This window comes from Dermacentor variabilis, chromosome 6, assembly GCF_050947875.1.
Source record: "Dermacentor variabilis isolate Ectoservices chromosome 6, ASM5094787v1, whole genome shotgun sequence".
NCBI classification, from domain to species: Eukaryota; Metazoa; Arthropoda; class Arachnida; order Ixodida; family Ixodidae; genus Dermacentor; species Dermacentor variabilis.
In genome coordinates, this window is record NC_134573.1 from 126,179,612 (window position 1) to 126,194,579 (window position 14,968).

The 14,968-nt window shown below is 51.0% G+C and overlaps 1 protein-coding gene across 1 annotated transcript in view; it reads left to right on the forward strand.

The window, feature by feature from the left end:
- Positions 1–14,968, forward strand: part of LOC142586282 (uncharacterized) — a 25,400-nt gene continuing 10,432 nt past the window's right edge. The window contains exons 1-5 of the mRNA XM_075697530.1: positions 1–205; positions 271–385; positions 474–2,821; positions 2,906–3,114; positions 10,509–10,888. Of these exons, the coding sequence (XP_075553645.1) occupies positions 12–205; positions 271–385; positions 474–2,821; positions 2,906–3,114; positions 10,509–10,888 (3,246 nt within the window). The 5' untranslated portion in view covers positions 1–11. The remainder of the gene's footprint in view (positions 206–270; positions 386–473; positions 2,822–2,905; positions 3,115–10,508; positions 10,889–14,968) is intronic.

Genomic DNA, 14,968 nt, shown 5'->3' on the forward strand with positions numbered 1-14,968 from the left:
CCATCTTGGGCATGGGAAACGAGGCGAGCGCCGAGCTGCCGCCGGGCCGGGCGGCAGCCGCGGCGGGGCCCCGCGGAGGCCCCGCCGCGCCGCCCGACCTCGACCTGAGCAGCCTGTCCGAGGCCGAGCGGGCCAAGATACTGTCGGTGATGGCCCGCGCCCAGGACCTGGAGGAGCCGGCGCCGCCGCCGCAGCCACCGCAGCGGTAAGCGCTCGCTGCAGCCACTGCGGCGAGACCGGGCGCGAGACCGCGCTTCTCTGGGTGCGCAGGGAGCGATGTCCCCTGTGCGGTGGCTCGGACCTGGAGCTTTCCGGCCGATGCGTGGACTGCGGCCGCGCGGCGTGCGCGCGCTGCGGCTCGGCGTTGCCCCAGCCCGACGGCAAGGTGAGGATGCGCGCGTCCCCGCCGCGGCGACCGCGCGCGCCGCGCCGCTCACGCCGCGACCTGCCCCGCCCCCGCCCGCCGGTCGCAGAGGCCATGGGTGTGCATGGAGTGCCAGTCCAAGTTCCGCCAGTCGCAAGAGGCTCGACGCCAGGATGGCTTCCGGCAGCCGGCCCCGATGTCCAAGGCGCCGCCTTTAGCGGCTACGCAACAGCAGCAGATCCAGCGGGCCGCCGGCGTGATGCAGCCGCAGCAGTATCCCGCGGCGGCCTCGCAGCAGCCCGCGCAGCAGCGCGCCACGTTGGGCGTGCAGCGTGCCGGATCCCTGCAGCAGTCCGCCACCGGGCAGCAGAACCACCAGCAGCAGTACCAGCAGCCGCAGAACCACCAGCAGCAGTACCAGCAGCAGCAGTACCAGCAGCCGCAGTACCAACAGCCGCAGTACCAGCAGCAGCAGTTCGCCGCTGCACCTATGCAACCTGCCGCTACGCAACCTGCCGCCACGCAGCAGCCTGCCGCAACGCAACCGGTGGCTACGCAGCCTGCCGTGCGGCAGTTTACAACGCCGCAGCTTACCTCGTCGCAGTACGGCGCGGCGACAACGCAGTTTGGAACACCCACTCAGCCCACCACTACCGTGATACAGCGTGCCACGACGCAGCACGCCGAGCAGCAGCCTCCTTCTTCTCCCGTGCAACAACGTGCCTCTTTGCAGTCCTCTGCCACGCAGCAACGTCAAACCATGCAGCAGACCAACATGGTGCAGCAGCAGCAACAGCAGCACCAACAGCAACAACAGCAGCAGCAGCAACAACAACAACAGCAGCAGCAGCAACAACAACAAATGCAACAACAAATTCAACAAATGCAACAACAAATGCAACAACAAATGCAGCAGCAGTTGCAACAGCAGCGAGCAGCTGCGCAACATGCCGACGCCCAGTCTGCGGCAGCTGCGCAGCAGGGAGCTGTCCCAGGAACGGCCACGGTGCCGACAGAGCAGCAGCCGGCGCCGACCGCGGAGGACGAGCAGGAGGCCGAGCGGCGGCGGATACAACGCGAGCAGATGGAGCAGCACAAGCGAGAACAGGAGGAGCAGCGCCAGGCCGAGCTCAGCCAGGCGGAGCAAGAGCGTCGGCTCGAGCGCATGCAACAGGAGCAGCAGCGCAGGCTGCAGGCGCTCGCCTCACGGCCGCCGCCTCAGCCGCTGCCAACGCAGTCGGCCGACGAGGAAGAGAGCGACGAGGAGGAGCTGCCCGCGGTCGCCGCGTCCAGCAGCGAAGCGAACGCAGAGTCCATGGAGGCGGACGCGGCCGCCGAGGACAAGTTGGCCAACAGCGGCGGAGGCGGCATCCCGCGCACGGTGCCGCTGCCGGGTCGCGCCGACTGGTCGCCGGTGAGCGATCTGTCGCCCATACTGGACGTGTCGCCTTCGTTGGAGGCAGCCGAGCAGGAGCTGATGGAGCAGTTCCACGAGGAGCGTCGCATGCCGCGTGCCACGAGCGGCACGATTTCGGGCATGCTGGCCGACTTCAACAAGGCGCTCAGTTTGGCATCGCCGCCGCGCACGCCGCGCCGCCAGCTGCCCGAGCCGTCCCCTCCCGTGCCGGCGCCGCGGTGCCTGTCGGCAGCCCCGCCGGCGAGCAGCCCGTCGGTGACTCCCGAGCCGGCCGAGTCACCCGCCAGCAGCGAGCCGGACGCCAAGGTGCGCCGGCGACTACCACCTCTGCCACGCGACCAGGAGCCCGTGCCTGCGCGCCGCGCCAAGGACCGCGCACGCGTGCTGTCGGCACCGGAGCGGCCCAACAGGCCGCAACCACCTCCCCGGGCCTGCTCTGTCGACGGCGGCTTGGCCGCTTCCTCCGGCGCAGTCAGCGGGATGAGCAGCGTCAGTAGTGTGATCGGCACGGCCGGCTTGGTAAACACGATGAGCACGGCCAGCACAACCGGTACTTTCGGTACCTTCGGCAATTTCGGGACCCTGGGTTCCGTTGGCACCGGCTCTATCGGCTCCATGGGCACCGTCGGCGCGCTGGGTTCGACGGGCCCGATCAGCACAGTGGGCACAATGGGGACCTCAGGCACTATGGGAACTGTGGGCGCTATGGGGAGCGTAGGCACGATGACGAACGTGGGCACGATGGGAAGTGTTGGAACGATGGGGACTGGGGGCACGATGGGGTCTGTTGGCACCATGGGCAACGTCGGCACTGTAGGCAGCCGTCTTCCCTCGTACATGAACTCGCTCAAGCAGCAGCTGCGCGAGGAGCTGCGCAGCGTGACCGACGAGCGGCGGCGCCTCCTGGAGTTGCGCGATCGAGACATGCGTTCTGAGGGCGACCTGGCCGCGCTGCTCGGCTGGTCGGGGCGGCGCCGAGCCGCCGACCAGTCCTGGACCGCTGCCCCGGAACCGCGGCGATCCGCCGCCGCCGCCGCCGGGTGAGGCACGACGCAGTGGCGGCGGCGCACACCGCCTTCCGTGTTTCGCGCGTGCCCCGCACACTCACCCTGTCTATCGCGCAGGCCTGACCCGTGGCGGACGCGGCGGCGCGGTGACAAGGGTCGCAAACCGCGCTCGTGGCATCCATCGCCGTACGGCTCCGAGGACGAAGAAGACACCTGCGAGCAGCGCAAGGCGTCCATCAAGGCCGAGATTGCCAAGCGGAGACAGCAGATCGAGGAGAACGCCCGACTGCACGCCGAGCTTTACAAGCTGGCACGGTTGCGCCAAGGTGAGTCTTCCGCGCTTCTCGGACCGACGCGATATTTGCTTTGCAAAGCTTCAATCGCTTTCGCGACGTGACGATTACGTGTAGCTGAAAGCTGACACATTCTGGCCAGCTGCTTTCGTCAACAGAGAACGCAATAGGATGTCTGCACTGGCTCTTTCTCTGTGAGTTCTACAGGTGGCTGAGGTACCCCTCTGGAAACCCGTCATCCCATCTGTACAGCTGCACCTGTACAGATGTTCTGTACAGATGTACAGGTGAACGCTGTACACCTGTACAGCGTTCCTTTGGCCTTTTGACCTCCCATGCAAGCAGCCAGGACAGAGTATTCGGTAGAGAGCGCTTAAGGAGGCAAAGAACATGCTCCGCGGAAAATCATTGTTTTTACATTTTCTAGGGATGTGCGGATATTCGAAACTTTCAAATAACGAATCGAATAATGTCTTATTCGATTCGGTCATCGAATCGAATAGTCACTATTCGTAAATGCGAATATTTTCGAATACTTTACGAATGTTTTGAAGCGTCCACTGCAGACGGTAAATTTTCACCCCGCGGACATAGTGACATAAAACACGAGCACTTGCGTAGTGGAGCAGGCTATGCGTCGCTTAAGTAGCCAAATTTTACAGGCTATACAGTGATCATTCACACTTTCTGAAGAGTCCTGTGCATGCGGAAAAAAACTTGTTTGCTCCTAATACATCATTTGCGCTTTCAATAAACAACGCTTCATAACGTAATAAGTATGAATGACAGAAAGTTGCTAACTTTAAGAATGCTGGGATGTGAACATCGGTTGATGTTAATTGTTATAACGGCTGTTCATTATTCGAAAACTATTCGAAAAGCATTTCCTATTCGATTCGCTTCTGACCCTATGCGATTTGGTCTCAAAAATCTCTATTCGAACACTCCTATATTTTGTATTCTTGTTTTGCGTCTTTGCGCCGTTTAATATGCAGATAATTGATTATTGCCCGCCTGCAATACGCAAGACCGCTCATTATGGGGATTCACACAGAACGCGTCGTCGACACACACTATATGTCTGTTATCTCCTCACAAGCTCTTTCGTGACGTCTACAGGGTGATCAAATTCAAGTTCTACGGAATTTTCAAAAATAGCCTGTTGCAGATAGCGCAATCCTAGACTTTGAGCTGGATTATTCAGAAAGGCGGACATTACTAGCACGATAATTCGAAACACTTATTCAACCAATTAACGAAAATTCACGTATTAACTTCTGAATTAATTACTTCACGGCACACATTATAATTTACGAATTGTAGCCGACGGGCATGCAAGGCGTATCCACTTGGAATTAATTTCAAGAATGGCGCCAGTTTGGTGATATGCGCCATCAAACTCGTTGTAAAAATGCACTGTTGTTCCACTTCGTCGGCTACAATTCGTAAATTGCAATATCTGCCATAAAGTAATTAATTAAGGAGTTAATATTTGAATTTTCGTTAATTCGTTGAATATGTGTTTTGATTTCTCGTGCCAGTAATGTCCGCCTCTGAATAATCCAGCTCAAGGAGCAGAATTATGTTATCTGCAACAAGCTATATTTAAAAATTCCCATAACTTTATATATATATATATATATATATATATATATATATATATATATATATATATATATATATATATATATGTATATATATACTCACTCACATGCAGGGTGTTTCCTTAGCTGCACCAGATTTTAAAGAAATGCCTGTGGCAGATAGTACAATTCCAACCCTTGATCTAAATTACTTGATGAGGCGGCCATTAATTCTACGAGAAATCAAAATACTTAAGTGAATAAGTAGCATAATTAGAGTAATTAACGTTTTCATTTATTTTACGGCATATATTTTCATCTACGAATTGTACCTACTGAGTTCGCAAGGCACATCTACTGGAACGAATTTTCAGGACTGCACCAGTTTAGAGACATTCATTTTCAAAGCGTCAGACGAAGTGCATTAGTGTTGCAGTTACTTTTGTGCCTCAATGCATAAAACAGCGTTACCGTCAGAAAAGTGACTGGAAGGCCGATGCATTTCGTCGGCATCACGATGCTGGAGAACAGGCGGAAAAAGCTGTTGAGATCAATAACCTGACAAAGCCCCACGCGCCCACAAATAGCAGCTGCACACGTACATGACTTCACATACACAAACATGTAGCAAGCTTGCAGAAACATATTAACAGCTTCAAGGTGCATAATGAATTAATCGCGACAGTTTAGAAGAAATACATTTTACATTTGCAGCAGCGAGAAAGACTACTAACGAAAATCGATGTATCATGTACAGTATGACGCAATGGTAAAAAAAGAATACGATAGAAGAACGAGTTGTGAACATTAGCGTCGAATCTTGTGCAGCTGAGCTGATGCTTGGACAGACTCTATGCGACGACGGCAGAGGAAGGCGGTTTTATTTCGTGACGTGCAACGCATCTTCGTGCAAAGTGCACGAAGATGGGTGGATCACCGTGTCCCGTCTCTCTTCCACCATTCTTCGCGTATTTTGCGCCAGTACGTTCCCCGTTTCGTGAGATGTCTTCTTTAAAGGGACACTAAAGATAAAATATTACTCTGTATCAGTAAATTACCTTTTTACGACGCCAAAAACACCACTCTTACCACGATGAGAGGCTTGGAAAGCCAGAAAAAGCGCAAGAACGGAAGACGGATGGCGACGCCTCCTTGGAGTTCCCGCAACTGGTCGCTGTGACGTCATGGAATTTGATGGCATCTTCTAGGGCCTACTTAAGTATATAGCGGTACAGATTGACTACATTGTTTTCTAAAGGAACCAAGTATTAAACATGGCAAGTTTCGGGAACATTTACTCAGCCAACGCGGCCCAAATGCGAAAACATACTTTGGTATCCCTGACGTCACGCTGACGTACCGGCGTCGAGGTTTCGGCGCGAAATTCAAATAGGGATGCTTCGACCTTCCTTTTCTTATCTAATAATCAAACTATTATTTTCAAATGACTGCCCGCAGAGTTCTCAAACAATGCTTTATTATTCCAATTTATTGTTTCGCTTTAGTGTCCCTTTAACGAACGAAGGGTGGGGGAAGACAATGCGAAGAGCCACGAGTTGCTTCGTGAGGTCTGTGCCTTTTGAAATGGCCAGTGATGCGCGAGAGGCAGGGCCCAGTGCGTCTAGCAATCCTCTGCGTCGTTTCCGGCTACCGCGACGGAATGAATTGTGCACTGAAAACAAATACGCCGTTCTTTTGCAACGCTTGTTGGGTGGCCGCCATCTTGTTCTGGGGACTGCGGGAGCCGGCGAACGAGTGAGAGGGACACCGCTCAACATGCTCTAGGCGCATGCGCAGCGCTCCTCCCCCTCCCCACCATCGCCCGCTATTTGGAACGCGCAGCTGGCTTTTGTTGCCGATTGGCTGACGCGAGCCCTAGCGTTCGCTTCACTGCACGGAATTAATAAGACGGGGCATGCATAGCTTCCAGTGATCGGTGTCGCAGCCAAGTGAACTCGACATATATACGATGAACTCTCGTCATTACTTATTTGAACCACGTGGACCGCCTAAACCTAACGCACGACGCAATGTCACTTGTAAGCTGCAGAACCTCGCACTTTCACGCCTTTACATTAAAGCTCAGCTAATTAGTAAAGCTTTTTCACAGTCCAGCATGCTAGACATACTTGTGATAGAAGGTATAGCGCTAGACATACTCACACGGGGCGGGTTCAAAGAACAAGTGCTAAAGGCGCACTGTTTATTCACCGGCACGAGCCGTTTAAATATGCAGGATACACAAGAAACAAAAACCACACGCGCGGAACAGGGCTTTCGCAACGATGACTAGACGTACGCGTCAAGAAAATACTCCTCTCTGTTGCACACGTTGGTGGGACGGGTCGCTCCCACTTGTTGATATGGAAAAAAAAAAAATCCTATCCAGAATCTTTATATCGTCAAGTCGGGGATCGCAAGTGCATGTGCTAAATATTTCGGGGCCTCTTCTATGTTTTCCCCAATTCCCTAGTCTCGCAATTCACTCTGCGCCGTCTGTGTAGATGAACGGCTCCTCGCGGATAATCTGTGTTGACCATGACGGGAAGCGAATAAACATTCCAGACGGAACTAGCGCAATACAAAGAGCGCAGACGCGACGACTCTTACTTCATTATCATTATTTTATTTTTTATGAGGGCACTGGTAGGGAAGCCGAGTTTTGTTTTGCTTACACATACAACGCGCTGTCCACCCGCCTTATTTATGGCCGGGCGAGGAAGCCGACAGGCCCATATCACTAAAGTTTTCTTACGCAGGAAACGTCAGTTCGCGATGAGACACGCATCCGGTGCCGAAGCACTGGATGAAACTATACCCGAATGGTCAGAGAAGGAAGCGTTAACTCTCCGAGTTAGAATGCATGCGTACAGTTCAGGCTTTGAATGCCAGTACTGTGGTTGTGGAGTGGGAGCCAGCTATAACTAGAGCTTGACGAACGGTTTCATTGTAATTTTAAGTTAACCATAGCCAACTGCCAGCCATACAGTGAATTTTCAGCGCAACAAATTTTTGTTCACTTGTTCTTTTCCTTTTCATTTAGTTTGTCATTCTACCGTGGGCAGGAGCAATCAGGGCGGCCTATATCTGGACCAGTAGCGTAGTGATTTAGACAACATTCGGTACTTTTATTTATTTACTTATTTGTTTGTTTGTTTGTTTGTTTGTTTGTTTATTCACATACCATCGCTCGCCGGAGTCTACATTACCCAGATTTGCAACAAAGAAAACACTTCAACGGAGGAATAAGGACAGGTAGCAGCGTGGTTCCTACACAAGGCACGTGCAGCCGCGCAGTTCATGCGGGAGCTTGACGTCTTTCTCTGTGTCCGCAGCATTCCTGTGTTCCGCACGAGATTGCTTTGTACTCTGCACTAAAGCAATGCGGGCGTGCAAGGATCACATCTCGTACCGTCTCATTAGTTGTTTACAATAGAAATAAATAAGAAGGGTTGCCCGTTGCCGAACAATCACGTGTAGTTAGTAAATAACTACTGAAGCGCTCTCAGACATTTGTGAGCACTTACTTTTTTTTTTACGAACGTTATAGTGGTAGCGATGAATCTGTTGGAAAACCTAAAATGCGTAAATATCCCCTTCTTTTCTTAGAGCAACACTGGAAAGGACTTATTTTATATCGATGTGGCTCTTCCCCGGTTACCAATATGGCACGTAAAAGCGCCCGCCTATCAAATTGGCTGTCCTGCATAAATATTGTTACTGCGAAAAAGCTACATTTGAAGGGCAAATTGTACATCTCTTGTTCTCTTTCCTTCTTCTTTTCTTATCCTTTCTTTCTTTCTCTTTTCCTTTGTTTTAACAATATTATTATCTTTTTGGACGTGGGACGTTTTAAAAAAGGCTCGAACGGGGTGGGGTCTCTTGTTGAAACCGATGTAGCGAAGACATGTTACAGCATTATCGCTTATATCATTGCAGCAAAACTACCCACACACCTCACTTTGGTATCGTCGTGTAGAGGACGTAGAGGACAGAGGCGAATGCTCGAACCACACACGTGTTGCGAGTGCAGATGGCGCCGTCGCGGTGGCACGCATGACGCAATCGGAGCTAAATTAAGCCTCGCGCGCGACGTTCAGAGAGACGTAGCGCGGCAGTATGCGTTTGTCCATCCGAGCAGGCTTGGTCGCGCTTGAGAGAGCCCACTATACCATATATAGTAGGTATAAATTATCAAACTCACATTGGCGTTCATCGGGAGTTGTAAGGTCTATAGATATGTGCAATATTAAGCAAAAAAAAAAAAGAAAAAAAGTATTCACGCTTGCTCGACTTCCAGCGGGAAGCTCTTGAGGAGTGACTCCTTCAGGATAGCTTTTGGACGAGTTTGTCGAAGTTCATGATGTAACTGCAAATGCAAAGCACTGAAATGTGTGAAGAAAATAGGTGTGGGTAGGTACGTTCTTTCTCTAACCACACGCCTATGTTCTTCCGCAATTCGGTGGTTTATTTTGCTTTATATATGCCAGTGGCTTCTTTCTTCGGCTACACGGTAAAGAGTCTTCTCTCCATATGAAAGATAAATTTGTCGTCAACTTTACCGTAGCATGTTGCTACAAAGAAAACGAATACATGTTGTTTCGTAGTTCACGGATGGATATATATATATATATATATATATATATATATATATATATATATATATATATATATATATATATATATATATATATATATATATATATATATATATATATATATAGGTGAGAAAGATGGCTCATGGCCTACGTGGGGCTGATTTTTCTTCTTCTTTGTTTTTTAGGTTCCGGGGAGGGGGATTAAAAGCATACGATTACATATTTGCCGCTCTGGAGTGCGTAAAAGCCAGAGAACAATGATGTATTTCATGACGGGATACTGTAAATGTCGAGGAATCCAGAGAGGGCGAGAGATAAAAGGAAGGCAGGGATGTTAACCAGTCAGGAGTCCGGTTGGCTACCCGGCGCTGTGGGAAGGGAGAAGCGCAATAGAAAGAAGGGAGAGAAAGAGAGAGATGGGGGTAGAGAGACGTGCACGGACAGCACTACAGAGTCAAAGGCGCTCACACAAGCCAGACGTTCGCAAAAAGCACAGAAGTGCATTCATTGCATTCTGAGCCGGTGATCGGTGGGGACGGCGTTCTAGTATTGTCTGTTCACTCAGAAGACGATCATCTAGCTTCCTGAATGCGTTGAACATAGATTGCCTTTGGGCTTCAAACTGATGACAGTGGCACAATAGGTGGTCAGCGTTCTCCTCGCAGCCGCAGACATCACATGCAGGACTGTCAGCCATTCCAATTACTGCTGAATAAGCTTTCGTGAAGGCAACTCCCAACCACAACCACAACAACCAGATGCGGCAGCGGCACACCATCAGAAACACTCGCTCTGGTTTTGCACAGCTATAAAGCCAATCACGGCTGACAAAAAAAAGGAAAAGAAAGAAAAGGAATTCGAGGAAAATTATTCGCCTCGCAGTATTCCACAGAAATCACCAAACTTTCTTTCTTTCTTTCTTTCTTTCTTTCTTTCTTTCTTTCTTTCTTTCTTTCTTTCTTTCTTTCTTTCTTTCTTTCTTTCTTTTTTGCACCTGGGGTGCTAGTTTAGACTTTGGCAAACTTCGCCATATTGTTCAATTCACCGTCTGGTCAGCTCTTATTTGTCCATGGGGCTGCCTCTCTGGTCGGCTTAAAATGTCGCCATTACATAACTCGACAATATGGCTGAATTTAACAGTGTCCAGAACATGGCACGTCCTGCTCTGCCGTCTCTCAAGTCGCGTCATGCACACGCGCGTACAACTACCTTCGCACGTACGCGCATGAATGCGTTTACGCTGCAGGCGATACCGGAGTGTCGCCCGAGCTGAGCGTCGTCAGCAACGCCACCAGCACGGGCGGCAGCGTGCTCGAGGCCATCGACCAGGTGCTACGCCAAGAGAGGCGCCGCTGGCCCGCCACCTCCCCGGGCCCCATGACCAACGACTCGATGGGGCTCATGCACCCGCCTGCCGGCATGGTCGGCAGCGCGGGGGTGGGCCTCATGGGAGGCGGGGGCCTGATGCAATGCGGCACCAGCGCCGAGGACCGCAGCATGGCGCTCATCGCGTCCACCTTCCCGGACTCGCCCATCTCGTCGGAGGAGGAGGACGAGGAGCCGCCCGCCATGCCGCTGCTGCCGGACATGCCCCGCCGGCGGCGCCTGCACCACATGATGCCTCAGGTGACCGACGATATTGGTGCCCACTGGGGGAACAGGGGCGCTGAGCACCCGGGGTAGCGATAGCGAGCAGTCGGGTTCGGCATTCCGGTTCCTAGAACTGGCTGACCTTCGTCTCCTCTCTGTCAGACATACCTTGTGGACGGAAAAGACATCGAAGTGCGTGACTTTGCGTCTAAAGAGGACGTTCTACGACGCAAATTGCACCAAGTGTGGTTTTCAATGTGGCCCTGTGGAATATCTTCAAATAGACCAAAGCTTATAACGAGGTACTTTTCACGCGACTTCTCTGAGTTTCTGGGAGACGCACGGTCTTTATTTGCTGTAACTTAGTGGCGCTACTAATCGCACGCGTCATGTGAGCGGACCAATGTCGCCCCACAACCCCCAATCTTGCTGCAAAGTTAACCCTGCCTGTGACAACTCACTTGGTCGCTCGATCACTTATACGGGTGTCACACGGTGCACTTTTGATCGCGATCTAGCCCGATCCGGATCGAATTTCTCAGTCGCGATTGGCTTAATTCTTGGCTGAATTTGCGGAAGGGAACCAATCGCGGTGCAGAATTTCGATCCAGATGGAGCTCGATCGCAATCGAAAATGGCCTTGTGACACTGGTATTACACGCTTTCGCCCAGCTTTAAAATCTTTGATAAGCTAATGCGTCTCATAATTGCTCCGGCTATAGACGCTGCAATCACTGGCACGAGGAGTATGCATCTTATGTTGTGTCGCGAGCGTTAAACCCGCACTGACGACGCGTGCCCACAGAACGAAGGGCGCTTCTCCCTGGAAATGTACAGCCCAAATCTGACGCATGCTGCGTGCATAGAATTCCCAGAAGCGGTCTTTATCATAATAACGCACTACAGAAGCAAGAAGTCGTTGTAGCGCAAATAAACACGGACAAAGAAAAGGACAGGACGACGCGGGCACTAACTCAGAACTGGTTTATTAGGTCGCCCCAGAAATAACAGGAAATAATAGATTCTTCCTTCCTGTTTCTCTGGGGCGACCCAATAAACCAGTTGTGAGTTAGCGTTCCTGGTGTCCTCTCCGCTACTTTCCCTGTGTTTATTTGCGCTACAATGGCTTCAATGTGTATCGTCGAAGTCGCCCAGGAAGAAGCTTTACTACAGAAGCAAGATTTAACACGCTGCGTGCACAAACAGCTAAATCCAGAAGCGGGCTTCACTACAATAAGATAGATATTGTGGAGAAGCCAGCTTTGCTGCATGTTGCTGGCACTAAAAATTTGGACAGAACTCAACTGCAATTGCTATGAAAATGTGCGAATAGCTGAAGTGCGTCAAGTGTGAGGCGTGCCGGGATCTTCTCTCGCGTTTCACCTTCTGGCGGCGCCGCAGTGGAGTCCGCGCGTACACATTGACAGACGGTGACCCAAGTTGGCATCAAAGAGGCTCATTCAAAGAGCGGTACATACTCAGTGGTGAGTGCCCACGCGAACGGCCCTCAATTTTGGTGGGATATGTGGCTAGCTAGATAGCCGGAAAGAAAACTGTCTTAGTGTGCCAAGAATAATATTCACATCAACATCTGATTCCACATAAAGATACACACGGTGAGGAAAACTATCGCGCAGAGTGCGCGCACGAACTTTTACTTTCAGAAGCGGCCTTCACCATAATAAGATACCTATAGGGGAGAAGCTGGTGTTGATGCACGCTGTGTGCACCACGCTGTGTTCACGGACATTAAATTGCAAGGTAGGGCTTCGCCACACAAATACATGTACTGTAAAGAAGACAGCTTTCGCGCACGCTGCGTGAACGATCCCGTGATTTCAGAAGCGGGCTTCCCCGCAATAAGTACATTATAACAGAGAAGCCAGCTTCGATGCACATTGCGTGTACAAATATTTTATTCCTAAAATGGGTTTCGCCACACGAAAACAATTATAATGGAGAAGCTAGCGTTGACGCGCACTGCATGTAATATCTTACCTGCCTATCTTACTACTCCTGTTGTGTACAGGCCGGGCGTATAGATAGATTTGTTTCAATTACACGTGTTAACAAAGTCAGGTCCTTTAATGTACTTAAGAAAGCGGTGGAAGAAGAGCTTCCTGACTAGAGTGACTGCGGCAACACTACGCCATGTTTTTTCTCAAATTGTGGCGAGGGACAGGTCAATCGGAGCTATGTACAGATTAACGTCTCCGACTGTACGGACTCTATGCACAACTGGTAAATTTGTTCGCGGTCCGTTGGGCTGCCGATCGCTCGAACCAGTTCACCGGTGTCTTGTAGGCGGCCGCAGAGCGTAGCGAAAAAATCGAGAGTGACCCGACTGGTTAGGTCGAAGCTTTTGTTTCCGCTTTGACGAAAGGCAATAGCAGCGAAATGCACTGACGTTAAAGAGCCGCTCGCAAGTTTATTATAGCGCTCAGCAGGCCGTTTCCTGGGCCGCAAAGGCGAGCCGCGGAAAGAGAGAGAGAGAGATGGGAATACATTATTTTTCTGTTGGGTTTTTCCTTGCTGCGGTTATTCTGGCCGAACGCGATCGATACTGACGGCTGCTCGTACGAGAGCGGCATTCCAAACTGCTGTTGATCTGAAAACATCGCCGCATTCCAGCGCCACAGAAATTGGCTTTCACCGCTGAGATATATGCGCACCGCGCCTAAGCGAATACCCACACTTTTGGCGGTCCTCATCTAGCATGCGCCGGTTGGGCTAGGTGTTACTCTTCACAGTGTTCGAGGCCGGTGTTGGTGCCCACCGTGATAGGAATGAATAGAGTTCCGGTCATTATGGCTCTCCAGTCACCGTTCAGGAGAGTAGTTGAGAAGGCCCAACTTCAACAGCTTGCCTGGTTTAGACTTTGCTACCTCCGGCCCCCCCTCCCCCCCGCTTTTCTTTATACTTTTTTTTACTACCAATTCTTCATTCAAGCGCATGTCAGATATTATGCTAAACTCCGTGTAGAGCCCGCAATCCTGAAAAACTAGTATTTTTGTAGAACAGGGGCCCTATAACGTAAAGCTATTCCAATGTGTTTTTATTCCAATGTCCTGACTTAAAGTTTGCGTAACCACCGACGCAAGCATCGGGCGGTCACCCGCCGGGTTCTCTAAACAGACCAATCAAACGCTCTCCTTGTTCATAGGTCACTTTTGTTTGCTTGAAAAACGAATAACATTGCCTACACTGAGCGCGTTCTCTTATGTAATTGGCTCACAAGAGGCGAGGAGCACGCTCAAGTGGAGAGGGATTCGATAGGGCCGAGCCACTGCACTCAAAATTGATGACCGAATGAAGAGGGTGGTGCCGGCGTCTTCGATTGGTCCGCTTTCCCTTACTTAGCTTGCGATGGCTCGTCGACAATCGCGGCGGCATGCAAAGGAAGCATAAGAATGACGCTAAAACGGATCCTCAGCAAAGGAGAGTTGGCAGAATGAGGGGGTAAACGTGCCCAAAGTGCTCGAAAACGTTACATGGCCACGCAAGAAGCTTTATTATGCGCAAATACACCCATGCTCTCCGGCATGTGCGAGTTGCCAGCGTCTGAGCGATCGGCGGCAGCCATCTTTAATTCCTTTCGGAACGGGGTAGCCTGCGGCTATTCCGAAGAAAATTCAGTTTTGTGCGCCTTATTAATGCATCTTTATCGCGTACACGCCACTTTGACGCGGGGAGTTTTTGCGGTTTTGTGACGTCGCGTGAGAGGCAGGTGAAGTGGGCGCAGCCCGAAAACTTTTGACCAATGGCCGAGGGCTAATGGCCAAGAGGCGTCGAATCGGAAATAACTATATTTCTTTTGTTCGGTCAAATCATGCATAATCCGTGTGTACACGTTATATCAGATGGGGAGCTATCGCGGTTCTCGTGACGTCGCGTGACAGACAGGTGAAAGGGGAGTGGTCCAAAAAGTTTTTGACCAATCGCGGAAGGCTGATTGCAAAATTGGAATAGAAAAGTTTGGAATAGTTTTACGTTATAGCGCCCCAGTTGACAAAATGACATAAACATCTTTTTCTGTATTTCATTACATTCTCACGTCATTCAAATCAATTATTTCAGCAATCTGCTTAATTCACTGTAGCAATGTGTATACTGGCT